Consider the following 18,683-nt stretch of genomic DNA (forward strand, 5'->3'; position numbering starts at 1 on the left):
GACTGTACATGTCACACTCAGAGCCATGATGACGTTCAAACAATCATTTTCTGAATTCATATAAAGTCTCTGATGCAATGAAAATAAATATCACTGTAGATAAAAAAAAGTTAAGTTATATTTATGATATCTTATTAATCTTATCATGTCATGTTTCTGCCCTTTAGTCAGTGTTGGACAATAAGGATGTTATATCAGAGGATTATATGGCTGAATTATCAGAACTTTGAACCTTGATATTAAACATGTGTAAACATGATGTTCATGTAAAATGTGTGAAACTAACAGTAAATGCAGAGCTACAGTAGAATCATGTTGCTGCTGCTGCAGCTCTCAGCTGGTTAAATAACTGAATATCATCAATGAAAAGATGATTTCAGTATTTCTGAGACTAAAACATTGTCAGAGATCTCTGACTGTAACATATTTATGACTTTTTATTACAGTTCATCAGTAAGCAGGCTGCATTGTGCTGGACTGTGGACAGTGAATGTCCCTCACTGACTGAGTGACACTGCTGATTAAAATGTGCAGCAGATTAAAGGTGATGAAGGAGGAGACTCCATACTGTCTCCTAACTTCTCTAACAAGGACATTCATGCAACACAAGAGAAGCTTTTAGAAAAACAAACAGTTTGAGTTGATTTCATGTCAAATGTGTCAGAACATAATCACATCAGTCTGTACAGAACAGTCAGTGTTGTGTTGAAAGCTAATCAAACTGTTTATTGATCTGATTGGTTTGCTAGCTAGTGATACTGTTGCTAATGTAATTATAGCAGATTCTTACTGTTTTATGATCAATAAATGAACTGACTGCAAAGCATTTAAACAACATAGTTCACTGTTACTGAGCAACACTCAACAGAACTGTCTTATTTTTTAAAAGGTTTTTTCTAGCATAGACACCTTTAGTAGAAGTAGAGACAGGAAATCAAAGGAGAGAGAGGGGTGTGACATGCAGCAAAGGTCCTCTGGCCGGGACTGGAACCGGGGTCTGCTGCGTATGTGGCATATGCCCTAACCACTCGACAACCTGCGCGCCAGAACTGTCATTTTACTTCGCTAACATGTAAAAATCAATGTGATTGTACCTTAACTCTTTAACTCCCAGTGAAAGTTCTGTGCTGTTCTGTATGTTTGGGGGAGGTTTTCTATTTCTAAATAACTGTAAAGTCACGACAGTAATGACCAAACACATGAGTCTGATCTATTGATGCACACAGTTCATCTTCATATTCATGTAAATCTTGTTGGGACACAGTAGGAACAGGTTTGGTTATCAGCTAAGAGGAATTGTCAAAGATAATCAATACAAATAATTTGAATTAATAATGACGGGCACCACTCTGAGGACAGGGACCAATAATTAAACACTGAAAACAGTCTCAAAAAGGGATCTGAGAGATATTAACATTACAGGATGAACTGTGTAGGTTTGAATTCGAGCACTGAAACCAAGATGGTGGACGTGACCATGATATATGAACAGAGACTATGGTTAATGGCGTCTGTTGGCTGAACACGTGACTCTAACAATAAGATAACTGTAACCGAATCATCTGCTCACCGTTTGTGTATTCAGACTTGGTTATTAAATCAGAAATATAAAGAGCAGAAACTTCCCGGACTCACTGTACGATTTATATTAAAAAAAAAATATTTTCTTATTTCTTCTGTAGTTTTGTTCATTCCATCAATGCATCAACCAATGATCATAAGTCATCAGTATAACTTCCATCTGTACTGTTATCAGATCATTTTAACAGCTGCTGACACAAACATGATGAAACTGTTGGTTACGTTACCTTTAGATGCTGAAAACCATCTGAATCAAGCTGATGAGTGAAGGTGAAATGAATCAGCAGCTTCAAGCAGGAAACCAACCAGAATAAGAACAAACATGGAACTGACAGCAGGAGCTTTTTAAGGTCTCAACTCTCTGTATTCATCTGTAACCTGAAGTCTTCTTTAAGGGAATCTGAACACAGAACAGCAGCTCTGAACTCTGGAACCAAGAATCTGGAACAAAAGTCAAACATTAACAGACAGCAAATATCAGCTGGATCATGAAGTCTGATGTTTGCCAAAGTTTGGTCTCTTTAATATGTGCAAAACAGGACTAATAAGTAGATATTTGTCTTCATTATTATGATTCATTATTATATCATGTGTCCTCATACACACTGCAGACAAACATTAAACTCTATTTAAGCAGGAAAACCTCATTGAAATGAAAAAGCTCTTTTTAAGAGTCCTGGCTCAGAGAGGCAGCAACACAGATGATTACAGACAAACAACATAAAACGAGTCGTGCTGGAACTGTGTAGTGGAAAAGCGCCAATATACATTATGTCTCAAAAATACATCACAATAATAGAGTGAAAACACTGCAGTACAGTCATATCAAATATTACCTCCTGAAGAAAACCAGCAGTTGTCTGGATAAACACGAGTGAAATAAAATGAATGAATGTGCTGCCTGTGCAATAAATACTGTTCATAATAAATACTATATATTGTAAATACTGTGAGGGTGCAGTACACTCTACAGCTGCAATGAGTAGTTGATTTGATGAGTTGCAAGTACTTAAGATTCATTTTTGTAAAATTAATGTCCAAACTCTGATTCAGCTTCTTAATTATGAAGCTTTTCTGGTTTCTTACTCTGACAGTAAACTGAATATTTTTGGGTTGGCTGAAAAATAAATGAGAACATGAGCTGTGTTTGAACCAGTTTACTTTATGATGATTTACTGTATTATATTAAAGGTATTGTTTGATTAATTACCTTGATGGATGTAAAAGTATTCACCCAATTATTTTGATATTATTTATGCACATGTGTGGTTGAAGGTCTCCCCCTGCTGTCCATACTAAGTATTGCATCTGTGGTAAAGAGGTGAGCGTGACGGATACTGTGTGTAACGGGTGTGGAAGTGGTATGACCCAATAGCAGCACAGGACCAGGGAGCAGTTTTAAATGATCTTATTTTATAGTCCACAAGGTAAGAGAACAGGTATCTGGCAGGATGTGTAGGGGGACAGGCTGGGCTCAGGGTCATTGAAGACAGACTTACAGCAGGTAAGACAATGCCAGTAGCACTCACGGACATGAGGTTGACCAAGCTGGAGTTTTCTGGGCTCTCCTGACAGGACCGAAGCCAGAGGACAGGAACAGGCAATACTCAAAGTCAGGAACAGAAGGCTGGTGTGTTTACCAGGGAAAACACAAGGAGAGGAGGTCAAAAGCAAGCAGGGTCGAAACCAGGGAATCAGTCCGTGAATCAGTGCTGGAAGGTCTGGCATGTAGATGAAGCAAATGCAAATGACGATCTGGCCAAAAGTGAGTGGACAACAGGAGTATATATACTGGCTTGATACTGATGAGCTGCAGCTGAGTGAACAGGTGAACAGAGTTAACTGATGGTAAAATAAAATAACAAATAAAAAGTCCAAATTCTCTGATTCAGCTTCTTAAATATGAATATTTTCTGGTTTCTTTAGTCTCTTTGTTTTTGTCTGTGTGCCATTTTACTTTATTATGATTGATTGGTGTAAGAGTATTCACCTAAATAGTTTGATTTTATTTATGCATATGTGTGGTTGAAGGTCTCCCCCTGCTGTCCATTAATAAGTATTACATCTGTGGTAAAGAAGTGGGATTGATAGATCGTATGAATGACAGGTGGGTTGAACTCATGATGAGAAGAGGAGATCTGTGATGTCTTTTGAACACACAGCAAGCTCTTTTGTTTGTTTTTGTAAGGAGAAAGTTTAAATACTGAACGCAGCATTATGAAAATAAATGGATGTGATGCAACATAACAGAGATGATTGTGATTGTTTGAAACAAAGCGTGGTGAGTCAGAAACCACTGACAGAGACAAGTGTCTGTAATTCTTGAAAATACACTGAGAAGACACTACAAGCTGAAACTCTGATCAACCAAACAACTAATCAATTAATGGAAAATATAATAAGAATAATCATTAGTTGCATTCTGACATAATACAGTGCTGAGTACATAAATACAGGACAGAGTTAAAGACGTAAAATGAAAAAATATGACAAGAAATAGACAATACCCAACAAAACCCTACAATAAGAACATAGAAATAAAAATCAAACAATAAGAGTATAAAAATCACCATGGTAACCAAATAAATATCATATTAATGCCAGTTACTGCTGCTTGGGTCGGTCATTCATATAAATAAATATTAATAATAGCTGTAAATAAAAGATGTTTCAAAATAAACATAGATAAATAATGTAGTAGTATATACAGTAAACACACACAGGAAACAGTGAGGGTGTGATGTGTGAAGGTTTACACAGCAGAGGTAAAGGTAGCGTATGTAGTCTTGCAGAGATCTTTTTATCTTTAAATATCAGAGTGAAGTGTGTGTGGTAGATGTGATGTGGAGTTGGTGTGGGTGGAGTTATTGTCTTCACCAGCAGAGGGGGCAGGTTGTTATTTAACCCTCACATACTGTTCATATTTGGGCATTTCTCAGTTTCCCCTCATTGTTAGTCTCTATACATAATTTTTGAACCACAAATCATTGATGTATACCTCATCAGCCATTCATAAATCAGTGATTAATCCTTAATGAGGCTTTCAGAGAGCAGAGAGAGTGTAATCTTTAGGTTTTATGCTTTTTTCAATGAATGATGAATAAACAGTATTTTTGAATGGGGGTTTCAGCATTTTTGAAAATCAGTATGTAATGGTTTAGGTATGATTATATGTGACTGTGAGTGAGTGAGCACTGTATATGTTAGCATGCTAATAGGGTTACTAACACTGGCAGGTACAACTGATGAATGGGGCCCAATGACAATTAAAGTGGTCACCTTGTTTGTTTGATATTTCTTTGAGTCTTTATGTGATGTGTTCAGATCAGAGGTGAAGCCACCAACAGTCTGTTTTTACAGCACAATTGGCTCATTATTCATTTTATACTGACTGAGTTGTATTTTAGTGTCAGTTGTGTTAATAGTTGACATCGATGGTAACAGCTCGTCTTTTTCCCAGTTTTGGGTTGAATGGAGAGTTTTTATCATCAGTGTTTAACAGAATCTTGCAGGTTTTTGGTGAAAGGTTCATTGTTTGAGTTGATTATTGGAGGTGGTTGGTAGGTTGATTTTACCCTTCAGACAGTATGTCAGCTGTGAGTATTACAGGAAGCTGTTATCACTGTTATCACACCTCTGTTTAAGGACTTCATATGTATCAGTGAGCCGTGTTCAAATAAATGTTTGATGTGTAAAATAACTTTGTTCCATATATTATTCCATAAATATGGGGCAGCTAGACCTCTCTGAACAAAGAATATCAATTCAACTGACGTTTCACAAAATTCTCAAACCCATTTACTTGATTATTTGCATTTACACACATAAAATTCATTCTGTCGTACATTTTGCAATTAGAGAAATACACAAGTAGAAGTAGTATAACATTACACATCGATTAAGGCAAGGAAAAAAAATGCTGATTATCTAAATAACAAAACTCTGAATAAGTAGTAAATTAATATTTGTACTCAAGTGTAAAGCAGCCAAAGCTGCCCAACAAACATGGATAATATTTACATCACCTGCAGAGGCAAGATAAACTAAAGGAAAGCAGTCCATACATGTTATTATATACATACATGTCAGACACATGACATCACATAGAAACATACGTTGATGTTAATGATTGAACACAAACTGAGCTGATGTCAAACAGACTGGGATGTCTGGTGGACATTTTCAGAAAAAACTTCACTTTAAGATTCTGATAAAATGGAATAACTAACAGCCACTAACAGCTGCTAGATGCTGCTCCAAGAAAACTTTACTGAAGTGAATATCAGAGTCAACACAGTTTTTACACATCAATTCAGTCCAGAGGAGATCATTTCACTACTTCTAATAGAAACTATATTCTGACATTAAAGCACAGTCAGTGATCCAAATGAAACCAGAGTGAAACCTCGTCCACCATCAACATTTAAACACAGGAAGCTGCTGTCACTTCCTGTTTCTATTGTTCACTGGTGAACAGAGTGAACAGTGATTTCAGCAGCTGTCTTCAGTCAGCAATGTGACTGTTTGTCTCCACAGGAGGAGACTCTCCCTCAGGCAGAGGACACACATACACTGAGGAATCAAAAGACACAAACCCCAACCCAGCATACAGAGGTTCAGTGAATGTGGTGTTGAAGGTGTGGAGGTGGATCAGTGTGTCAGAGGAGACTCTGTAGAAGGACAGAGTGCCAGTAGGACAGTCCACATACACTGCTACTCTGTTAGAGACAGAGGAGGAGGGGGGGGGAGGGGGAGGAGATGGAGATGTGTGTTTCTATCTTATTATGACGGAGAGAGTAAACATCTTCATCAGAGCAGATCAGACTCCAGGACTGATCGTTCCATCCAAACACACAGTCTTTACTGTTTCCTTTCCTGTTGATTCCTCTGTAACTCACTGATATACGAACCCTTCCTCTCCACTCGACCTCCCAGTAACAGCGACCAGTCAGACCATTACTACACAGCAGCTGAGCCCAGTGGTCAAATCTGTCTGGATGATCAGGATATGACTGATCCTTCTCCACAGATGTCACCTTCCTGTTGTTATCAGACAGTTTGAGGTAATAGTTTACTGTGTTTGTGTCCAGTGTGAGTTCACAGAAATCTGATGAAGAGAAGAAGAAACAACACAGCAGCAGTTTATCATCTGACACACCTGATGGATTTATTCTCTGTTTAACTTCTGATCTGTTGTTCATTTCTATAAAGTTTCATGATGACACATTTTGTCAGTAATGTTTTAATGAATAAATACCACAAAGACCAACTTTTTATTTAAAGAGAAACGGACTGTGTGCTGTTTAGTTGTCATGAATCAAATTCAATCCACACTTACACTTCTTCAGACCAGGTTTTAACCTGTGCTCTCCACCATGGTCCACCCTGGAGGAAGAAACACAGTCACAATGATTTTCTATCCAACATGAGTCCTAACTGCTGTTCAACATGAAGCAGTGTTCCTCAGTTTGTCAGAGTGACACAGAAACAGGCTGAAACTCATCTGTCTCAACTGTCTGCTGGATTCTTTCACTGAAATCTGAGAGGAAAAGACCTGAAGAAGAAGATGTGATGAACAAATATGTCCTCCCACATGATAAATCACTATATTAAATATTGATCTCTGCATGTTGTCCTGAGGATAGAGCCAGTCATCACTTCAATATCAAAAGGAGACAAAAGGAGCATTTCTAAGTTGTTGCCACTGAGGACCAACTCCAGTTCTATATTAGTTCCTTTTCCAAGGATGTGTAGCAGCATAGAAATGTGTTTAATTATTCTATGCACTGTGTTGCTGAAATTAATTGAGCGTTGCTCATAGCCAATCACTGGAGGCGGGCTGAGTGTAAAAGTGGCAGTCCCCCCGCCCTTCTCTGACCCCCGATGCATCACTTCTGTGACTAATGCTAGTGCGGTCACAGGTAACTGCCGGTACCTGTGTGGGTTTCTCTCTCCCTCCCTCGTGTGTGTGTGTTGGACTCTGTATAAAAAGGTATGTAGCCTTTAATGTAGCCTGCAAAAGCTTTTTTTTTTGTGATCAAGTTTTTAGTATTTATATATTTGTCATTTACAGGAGGGGAATCTACTCATATTAATACGCTATAGGCTTACAGCAAAGGGGTCATCAATGATGAATGGCAGCTCAGCAGTGGAAAACAACAGACAAAACCAGAAAGAGGAATCAACACTTCAGAAGAGCATGGACAGCTCCACACCAAGTCACACATGCAGTTCAATTTGATACACCTCACATGGATTTAGACTGAGCTTCCTGCACTGCTGTTATGTTCCCTTGGGAAACATATAATTGCATGAATTATATAAATTCTATATAAAAATGTACATATCTTCTAGGGGTGGAACGGTTCACGAAACCCACGGTTCGGTTCATATCACGGTTTTGAGTTTGGTTCGGTTTATGTTGTTCTTTTCTGGGTGGGGGGGCTTCTCATTTCTCATATTTTTAGGCTGGATGACGTCATCAAGGCAAGAGCGCAATAAAGATTAATAAAAAAATCCTTAGTAGTTTAACACTAACCAACAGTCATTTATCAAGGAAACTTTTAAATGAATGCCTCAGATGAATTAACATTATTTTACACACACTGATTAGGTCTGGGATTCCCACCTGACCATAACTGAAGGAGGAAAAGATCATAACAGTATAAAGAGCTGTCACATGAAGACCATCGTGCATGCTGCATAATACATTCATTAGTTTGCTGAATTACTAGAAATGTCCCGTGCTACTTTTTTATGGGTTAGGGTTAACCCTGGGTCAGTTATTCTTCTAAATATGCGCATTGATTTATTTACAGCTGCTGCTCGTCTCCTGTTCAAAAGGACCAGTTTGCCTCACAATGCTAAAATACAACAAGCCAACTCTAAAATAAAACTTGTAACTACAGGCTACATTATGAAGCCTATTTCAATAATCACATTGCAGGATACAAGAGAAAAACACAGAAGGAAACTGTTTTACTGATGCTGCTCAAATCCGCCTGTGGCACGTGGAATAATACTAATAATGATAATGATAATAATACTAATAATACTAATAATAATAATAATAATAATGATACACACGTCAATATAAAATGGGATAATTTATTGTAACCGATCAACCACCGTGCTAATAATAAAAGGTTATAGATATTTACTTCGTAGAGATATTTTGGGTCCACACATGTTTGTGTATCCTACCATTTGTGTTTTTGTGTAGTTTGGCTGCTTTGCTTTAATCAACCTGCATCTGGAGATGGTGAGTCTCTCTCAGGTTAGCAGCTGCCAGTAGGGCTGGGCAATTAATAGAAAAAATAATCAAACCGACATTTAGAAACTCCAATCGACTTAATCTTGCTCATATCAATTAATGGTGGTGTTCACTGTTGTCTTGACAGTAAAGGTTGCATATCTTTAAGGAATTTGATCACTTCTCCAGTGATCATTTGAACCCAAACCATGATCTTTACATAGTTCTAATCAAGTAAACTAGTTATTAACCACAGCGTCACACCTTAAAACATCATTATTTTCATTCCCTAAAGATCCTCATGTGTGAGGGCAGCAGTGTAAAATATAAAACAAATGAAACTGAAAATACATAATCGTTCATCAATCGTTATCGAGGTTAAAAGTTCAATTAATTGTCATTTTGATATCTGCCATAATCGCCCAGCACTAGCTGCCAGTGTTCGTACTGTTGGAAACAGAGCAAAAGCCTTCATCCTTCATCTTCATAGGTCCCACGTATAATAATATAACGCCTACACGTCGTGTCAAATGGTGAAAAAAAAAACTTCACTGGGTTACTGGCACATTGCGCGTGTCATGAACCGAACAAACCCGAACCGTGACAAGCATACCGAACGGGACAGATTTTTTTTAATGAACCGTTCCATCCCTAATATCTTCTGTCAACAATTCACTCACATCATATAATCTTCAAACTGTTACGTCCATACCTGAGAGTTTCCAGTCTCCAGTGTGGATCCTCTAGTCCGGCAGCCAGCAGCTTCTCTCCTGAGTCTCCTGGATGATTGTATCTCAGGTCCAGCTCTCTCAGATGGGAGGGGTTGGAGCTCAGAGCTGAGGCCAGAGAAGCACAGCCTTCCTCTGTGATCAGACATCCTGACAGACTGGAATTCAGAAAATGTTGGTGATACTTTTGAATTACATTCACATCATAAAAGATAAAGTAGTTAACAAAAAGATTCTGACCTGAGACTTTCCAGTGTACAGTGTGGATTCTCCAGTCCACCAGAAAGCTGTTTCACTCCTGAATCCTGCAGGTTGTTGTTACTCAGGTCCAGCTCTCTCAGATGGGAGGGGTTGGAGCTCAGAGCTGAGGCCAGAGAAGCACAGCCTTCCTCTGTGATCAGACATCCTGACAGACTGGAATTATAAAAAGATTGATATCACAGTGTTTTTAATCATGAAAGTACCAGAATCTTGCAGAGGTGCAGAAAAATGAACATTTATCTGAATGTAAAACAGAAACTATCAACTGTTTGTATTGTCAGAATCAGCTTTATTGTCATTGTTCAGGGCAATGAAATTATATATGATGTATCCTGACTTGAGACTTTCCAGTCCACAGTGTGGACTCTCCAGTCCAGCAGAAAGCTGCTTCACTCCTGAATCCTTCAGGTTGTTGTTCCTCAGGTCCAGATCTCTCAGACTAGAGGACTGGGAGCTGAGAACTGAGGACAGAGCTGCACAGCGTTCCTCTGAGATCAGACATCCTGAAAGACTGGAAATATAAAAAGGGTGATAACACAATGTTTTTAATCATATACATAACCAAATCCTACAGATGTGCAGAATAATTTACATTTGTCTGAATGTAAAACAGCAACTGTCAACTATATAAAATGTATAAACACTCAAAATCAGCTTAATTGTCATTGTTTAAGACAAAATCGTAGATGATGTATCCTGACCTGAGGGTTTCCAGTGTACAGTGTGGACTCTCCAGTCCAGCAGAAAGCTGCTTCACTCCTGAATCCTGCAGGTTGTTGTTACTCAGGTCCAGATCTCTCAGACTAGAGGACTGGGAGCTGAGAACTGAGGACAGAGCTGCACAGCTTCTCTCTGAGAGGTTGCAGCTACTCAGCCTGAAGAAAGGATTAGTAAAAAAACACAAAATGTTTAATTTATCGTATTTAAAATTGAATGTATTCATAAATTGTTCATATATCCAGAGTTTCATCCACTCACAAAACTTTATTTGAAGCTTTGATCACTGGCAGCAGCCTCAGAAGAGCCTCCTCTGAAGCAGAGTATTTCTTCAGGTCAAACACGTCCAGATCTTCTTCTGATGACAGTAAGATGAAGACCAGAGCTGACCACTGAGCAGGAGACAGTTTAACTGTGGAGAGACTTCCTGATCTCAGGTACTGTTGGATCTCCTCCACTAGAGAACGATCATTCAGTTCATTCAGACAGTGGAACAGATTGATGCTTCTCTCTGCAGACACATTCTCACTGATCTTCTTCTTGATGTACTCGACTGTTTCCTGATTGGTCTGTGAGGTACTTCCTGTCTGTATCAGCAGACCTCGTAGGAGAGTCTGATTGGTCTGCAGTGAAAGACCCAGGAGGAAGCGGAGGAACAAGTCCAGGGTTCCATTTGAACTCTTTAAGGCCTCGTCCACAGCTCTCTGGTAGAGATGTTTTGGTTTAGGATTTTCTTTAAAGACTTTAGACCACCGGGATGTTGTTTGTTCTTCTGCCAGCAGATTGACTCCAGACTTGATGAATGTCAGATGGACATGAAGAGCAGCCAGAAACTCCTGAAGGCTCAGATGGATGAAGCAGAACACCTTGTCCTGGTACAGCCCTCTCTCCTCTTTAAAGACCTGTGTGAACACTCCTGAGCACACTGAGGCTGCTGTGATATCGATGCCACACTCTGTCAGGTCTGATTCATAGAAGATCAGGTTGCCTTTCTGCAGCTGTTCAAAAGCCAGTTTTCCCAGAGACTCAATCATCTTCCTGCTCTCTGGACTCCAGTGTGGATCTGTCTCAGCTCCTCCATCATACTTGACCTTCTTCAGTTTTGACTGAAGCACCAGGAAGTGGATGTACATCTCAGTCAGGGTCTTGGGCAGCTCTCCTCCCTCTCTGCTTTTCAACACATCCTCCAGAACTGTAGCAGTGATCCAGCAGAAGACTGGGATGTGGCACATGATGTGGAGGCTTCGTGATGTCTTGATGTGGGAGATGATGGTTCTGGCTTGCTCCTCATCTCTGAATCTCTTCCTGAAGTACTCCTCCTTCTGTGGGTCAGTGAACCCTCTGACCTCTGTCACCATGTCGACATAGCAAGGAGGGATCTGATTGGCTGCTGCAGGTCGTGTGGTTATCCAGAGGCGAGCAGAGGGAAGCAGTTTCCCCCTGATGAGGTTTGTCAACAGCACATCCACTGAAGTGGACTCTGTAACATCAGTCAGGTTCTTATTGTTGTGGAAGTCCAGAGGAAGTCGACACTCATCCAGACCGTCAAAGATGAACACAACCTGGAACTCTTCAAACCTGCAGATTCCTGCTTCTTTAGTTTCAGTAAAGAAGTGATGAACAAGTTCCACCAAGCTGTACTTTTTCTCTTTCAGCACATTCAGCTCTCTGAAAGTGAATGGAAATGTGAAGTGTATGTCCTGGTTGGCTTTGTCTTCAGCCCAGTCCAGAGTGAACTTCTGTGTTAAGACTGTTTTCCCAATGCCAGCCACTCCCTTTGTCATCACTGTTCTGATTGGTTCATCTCTTCCAGGTGAGGCTTTAAATATGTCTTCTTGTCTGATTGTTGTTTCTGGTCTGTCTGGTTTCCTGGATGCTGTTTCAATCTGTCTGACCTCATGTTCATCATTGACCTCTGCAGTCCCTCCCTCTGTGATGTAAAGCGGTGTGTAGATCTGATTCAGAAGGGTTGGGTTTCCTGCTTTAGCGATCCCCTCAAACAGACACTGGAACTTCTTCTGTAGGTTAGACTTGAGTTTATATCGACACTTTTCAGCTGGAGTTCCTGAATGAACAAACAACAAATGAAATCAATCAGATGATTCTACAGTAAATTGGTAGAATGTAAACATTAAAATGCAGATGTTTATATCTTCCTCCACTATGAAATCTATTCATCTCATCAGTTGATGACAAACAGTTTCTGACTGTTTTCAGCTCAGAAGAATTCATAGATCTGATGCAGATGTGTGCATCATATTAACAGCAGAGTTTGAAATATAAACCTCTCCCATGTTGCCTCCATTTCCTCTCCATCATGTTAAATCTGTTAAAATCCTCTTACTGCTCTGCAGACGCTCAGCCAGCTCCTCCTGCTTCATTCTCCTCAGGAAGTGCAGTGTGATCTTCAGAAATGCCTCTCTGCTGCTCCTCCTCCTCTGCTCTTCCTCCTCACCGTCCAACACCTCCTCATCCTCACTCTGACTCTCTAAGCATTCTGGGTCATCTGGACTCACAAGCTTCTGCATTTTCTTCAGCTCGTTCTTCACAAACCTGCTGATGTTCTCCTCCAGCAGCTGGAACAGAATCAAATGTTAATGTAACTGGTAGAAGTCAACATCAGATCATCAGTGACAGACTGAAAAGCTGCTGGTCTACCGAGTGCAGCATGGAGACTGTTAGGACCAGAATGGTAGTTTAGTATTTAGTCTGTGGCTGTTGTAGTTAGCAGTAGTAGCTGTGCTTTACATTTACACACCATAAATATGGAGTCCAGCTGTGTTTGATGCTGCTGGACAGACTGACCACTGAGAACCTCTGAGCTCTGCTGATGAACTCTGTGAAGAAAAGATGAAGTCTCAGAATAAATAATGACACTCCGTGTTAAAGGTGTTGTGTTCTATCACAGTGGATCCAGGTAAAACACTCGGCTGTTCTGTCTGACCTCTGATCATTTGTCTCTGACTTTGTACCTCTGTTTAAAAACTGTTATATACGTAAAGTTTGTGGTTTCTAAAAAAGTGTTTGTAGGAGTGTGTGTGTGTTTGTATTAATAAGGTAATTGTGTGTAAAAACGGTTTTAGTCAATCAAACTTCTTCTTATGAGAGTTGGATAATAACAGACAAACATTTTTTTATTCTGACCTCTGATCAGCAGACTGATGTCCATGTTTGAACTCAATAAATCGACCCATAGACCGGTCACTCTTCATGGACACACAGCTGGGTTCAGGAGAATCTGGTCTCTGCTGATGGATCCTGATGGAAACAGAGAAGAGATAAAACAAGTGTAACAACAGTGTTGATCCTGAAGATTGTGTGTTTTGTTGGAAGACAGCTACGACACATCAGGTGTTTGTCCATAAACCTGCAGTAAGAAACTGATCCTATCAGCTACAACAAACTGACATTGTTACCATGGCTAACTAGCTTAGAGAGCACTGAAAACAACCTGCATTTGGTTTGAGTGACAGCTGTCATCTAGTGTAACATTTAATTGAATTAAAATATAGTTTGAGGTTTCAGAAAACATACTTTTCTTCCTTTCAACGTTATGCAATTACATTCCATTTAACTTTTTCCCATGTTCATAACATGAGAGCACTGTGCTGTTTTCTTAGCTGCTGTAGTCATTGTGAGTCAGAGCAGATCTGTTGTCCCTTCAAACAGAATCTCTGGGGGGTTTTAGTTCCAGTTGATAAAATGTGACGGAATAAAATCTAAAAATTAAACTTAATTAGTTTTAAATGTATAGATATTTAAGTCGAAATAGGCTTCTGGTCCAATTTGTGAAAGTGAAAGTTTCCTCAAGTGAAGGTCCAGAACATCTTAATGTCCATATTATTTCTCAGTATAAGCATCAGCATCTGTGTGTTGTGGATAGACTGTAGACTGTCAAATAAATACAGTAGAATTCATTCATTAGTATTTACACTGAACTTGTGGGATTCAAACAAATAATAAAGTCTCAACTTAAGAATAAAACAAGATCAATTCATTTTCTTTTCTTATATCAAAGAAAGATGGCATTTCAAAATAAAGTGCATTACAGAAAGCTTTTGATTGTGCTTCTTAGATGAAGTGCTTAGTTTTAGAAAAATGAAAAATAATCCTTTTTTACTTTTAAATGTAACTTAAACTTAGACCATAAACTTAATTTCACATCTACTAACTTTATAACTCCATGTGCATGCATGGTTCTGATTGGCTGATTAGCATCACATGAGAAGATTCGCTATGCACAGTGGTCTGTGAGTTTCCGAGGGCCATTGTGGACTGCAGTCTGCCTATTAGTGACCCCTGGTATAGATGATGGATGGATGATGAGAGCTGTGAATGTGTCACATGATTGTGAGGTTTGTATGTTCGTACAGTCTCTCAAAGCAGAATCCAACTGTTTGCGGGTTTTAACTCTGGGTTTGATATTTGTACTGAGATATGCAAATGTGACATTAATTAATAAAAAAGAGTCAATAGTGAAGAATCAATGACGTGATCACAACAAAGACATCACACCTCTTCTCAGGAGAAATGGAGAGAAACAGATAAAACATTTTATATTCTGACCTCTGATCAGCAGACTGATGTTGGTGTTTGAAGAGAATAGGTGCATCCATAGAGTCGTCACTCTTCATGGACACACAGCTGGGTTCTGGTCCAGGTCCAGCAAAGTCCGGTCTGGGCAGCTCTGGGCTTCAACACAACACACACAGAGCTTTGAGTGTGAATAATGATGGTGGAGTGATGTGAGTGGAGAACAGTGATGGACAGTTAGAGATCCTCATCTCACCTCTGAGCTTTGGTCTGGCTGTCATGTTCCCCACACAGAGAGCTTTTAGAGGGAGGGACTCCCTCCTCTCTGTCCTCACTCTGATCCATAGCAGAGAAACACCTTCACACAAACACAACAACATGCTCATTCATTACAACCAGCTGCACGTCACACAGACACACTGCTGTCTATCACACTGTCATTCTTTATTCTACCACCAGATGGCGCCACAGTTAGTCATTACTGTAAGATTTCCACTGTGGATACATGTTGAAGAAACTGCATTACCTAGATTCCTTTCATACAGTTGCATTTTTGTCCACTACAGAGCTCATATGCAGCAAGTTATAGTTCACTTGTGTTTAAAAACTGATGACATGCATATATGTTCATCCAGCTGTGTGTCAGAAAGAATAAAATACTCACCAGGTGAATTCAGATTCACATGTGGTCACAGAGTGGTTCTACCTTCACCTGTAGAGGAAACACAGAGAGAAGCTGCAGCTGATTCTCCTTCATCAGTCCTTCATCATCAATCTGAGGACGCTGTCACACTCTCATAACTTCACAGTCAAAGTCCAAAATATGATATATTTCTGATTGACTGTCACATCGCTGTCTCTTCAGGGTTTTAGAGGAGCTCAGAGGACAGTGTTTGACACTAGCCAATACCGGAGCAAACATTTGGATTTATAGCTGAAATTCCCAAAATGTTTTGATGTGATTGGCTCAGAAAATAATTTTACTTTAATTTCAGGATGTAGATGTGGTTTATCATCATGCTCTTTGGTGGAGTTGAGATCACATATTATCCATATCCTGGTTATAAGTTTTTTTTCATTAAGAGAATATGATGATGTTTACATGGAACAAGTAACTTGACTTTAACAGCAGACTGGGCATCTGACACTAGTATAAAATATTTCCTCCTCTTTGGTGTCTTCCAGCTGCTAAACAACCAGCTTGTCTTTATCTAAAAACACTCCTGACTGTACATGTCACACTCAGAGCCATGATGACGTTCAAACAATCATTTTCTGAATTCATATAAAGTCTCTGATGCAATGAAAATAAATATCACTGTAGATAAAAAAAAGTTAAGTTATATTTATGATATCTTATTAATCTTATCATGTCATGTTTCTGCCCTTTAGTCAGTGTTGGACAATAAGGATGTTATATCAGAGGATTATATGGCTGAATTATCAGAACTTTGAACCTTGATATTAAACATGTGTAAACATGATGTTCATGTAAAATGAGTGAAACTAAACAGTAAATGCAGAGCTACAGTAGAATCATGTTGCTGCTGCTGCAGCTCTCAGCTGGTTAAATAACTGAATATCATCAATGAAAAGATGATTTCAGTATTTCTGAGACTAAAACATTGTCAGAGATCTCTGACTGTAACATATTTATGACTTTTTATTACAGTTCATCAGTAAGCAGGCTGCATTGTGCTGGACTGTGGACAGTGAATGTCCCTCACTGACTGAGTGACACTGCTGATTAAAATGTGCAGCAGATTAAAGGTGATGAAGGAGGAGACTCCATACTGTCTACTAACTTCTCTAACAAGGACATTCATGCAACACAAGAGAAGCTTTTAGAAAAACAAACAGTTTGAGTTGATTTCATGTCAAATGTGTCAGAACATAATCACATCAGTCTGTACAGAACAGTCAGTGTTGTGTTGAAAGCTAATCAAACTGTTTATTGATCTGATTGGTTTGCTAGCTAGTGATACTGTTGCTAATGTAATTATAGCAGATTCTTACTGTTTTATGATCAATAAATGAACTGACTGCAAAGCATTTAAACAACATAGTTCACTGTTACTGAGCAACACTCAACAGAACTGTCTTATTTTTTAAAAGGTTTTTTCTAGCATAGACACCTTTAGTAGAAGTAGAGACAGGAAATCAAAGGAGAGAGAGGGGTGTGACATGCAGCAAAGGTCCTCTGGCCGGGACTGGAACCGGGGTCTGCTGCGTATGTGGCATATGCCCTAACCACTCGACAACCTGCGCGCCAGAACTGTCATTTTACTTCGCTAACATGTAAAAATCAATGTGATTGTACCTTAACTCTTTAACTCCCAGTGAAAGTTCTGTGCTGTTCTGTATGTTTGGGGGAGGTTTTCTATTTCTAAATAACTGTAAAGTCACGACAGTAATGACCAAACACATGAGTCTGATCTATTGATGCACACAGTTCATCTTCATATTCATGTAAATCTTGTTGGGACACAGTAGGAACAGGTTTGGTTATCAGCTAAGAGGAATTGTCAAAGATAATCAATACAAATAATTTGAATTAATAATGACGGGCACCACTCTGAGGACAGGGACCAATAATTAAACACTGAAAACAGTCTCAAAAAGGGATCTGAGAGATATTAACATTACAGGATGAACTGTGTAGGTTTGAATTCGAGCACTGAAACCAAGATGGTGGACGTGACCATGATATATGAACAGAGACTATGGTTAATGGCGTCTGTTGGCTGAACACGTGACTCTAACAATAAGATAACTGTAACCGAATCATCTGCTCACCGTTTGTGTATTCAGACTTGGTTATTAAATCAGAAATATAAAGAGCAGAAACTTCCCGGACTCACTGTACGATTTATATTAAAAAAAAAATATTTTCTTATTTCTTCTGTAGTTTTGTTCATTCCATCAATGCACCAACCAATGATCATAAGTCATCAGTATAACTTCCATCTGTACTGTTATCAGATCATTTTAACAGCTGCTGACACAAACATGATGAAACTGTTGGTTACGTTACCTTTAGATGCTGAAAACCATCTGAATCAAGCTGATGAGTGAAGGTGAAATGAATCAGCAGCTTCAAGCAGGAAACCAACCAGAAGAAGAACAAACATGGAACTGACAGCAGGAGCTTTTTAAGGTCTCAACTCTCTGTATTCATCTGTAACCTGAAGTCTTCTTTAAGGGAATCTGAACACAGAACAGCAGCTCTGAACTCTGGAACCAAGAATCTGGAACAAAAGTCAAACATTAACAGACAGCAAATATCAGCTGGATCATGAAGTCTGATGTTTGCCAAAGTTTGGTCTCTTTAATATGTGCAAAACAGGACTAATAAGTAGATATTTGTCTTCATTATTATGATTCATTATTATATCATGTGTCCTCATACACACTGCAGACAAACATTAAACTCTATTTAAGCAGGAAAACCTCATTGAAATGAAAAAGCTCTTTTTAAGAGTCCTGGCTCAGAGAGGCAGCAACACAGATGATTACAGACAAACAACATAAAACGAGTCGTGCTGGAACTGTGTAGTGGAAAAGCGCCAATATACATTATGTCTCAAAAATACATCACAATAATAGAGTGA

The 18,683-nt window shown here is 39.1% G+C and overlaps 1 protein-coding gene across 1 annotated transcript in view; it reads right to left on the reverse strand.

The window, feature by feature from the left end:
• Positions 1-18,683, reverse strand: part of LOC133997995 (NACHT, LRR and PYD domains-containing protein 12-like) — a 53,904-nt gene that overhangs the window by 18,035 nt on the left and 17,186 nt on the right. Inside the window, exons 10-11 of the mRNA XM_062437734.1 lie at positions 9,802-9,975; positions 9,546-9,719 (exon numbers count right to left, since the gene is read on the reverse strand). Of these exons, the coding sequence (XP_062293718.1) occupies positions 9,546-9,719; positions 9,802-9,975 (348 nt within the window). The remainder of the gene's footprint in view (positions 1-9,545; positions 9,720-9,801; positions 9,976-18,683) is intronic.

The sequence above is a fragment of the Scomber scombrus genome, chromosome 17 (genome assembly GCF_963691925.1).
Source record: "Scomber scombrus chromosome 17, fScoSco1.1, whole genome shotgun sequence".
In the NCBI taxonomy this organism is placed as follows: domain Eukaryota; kingdom Metazoa; phylum Chordata; class Actinopteri; order Scombriformes; family Scombridae; genus Scomber; species Scomber scombrus.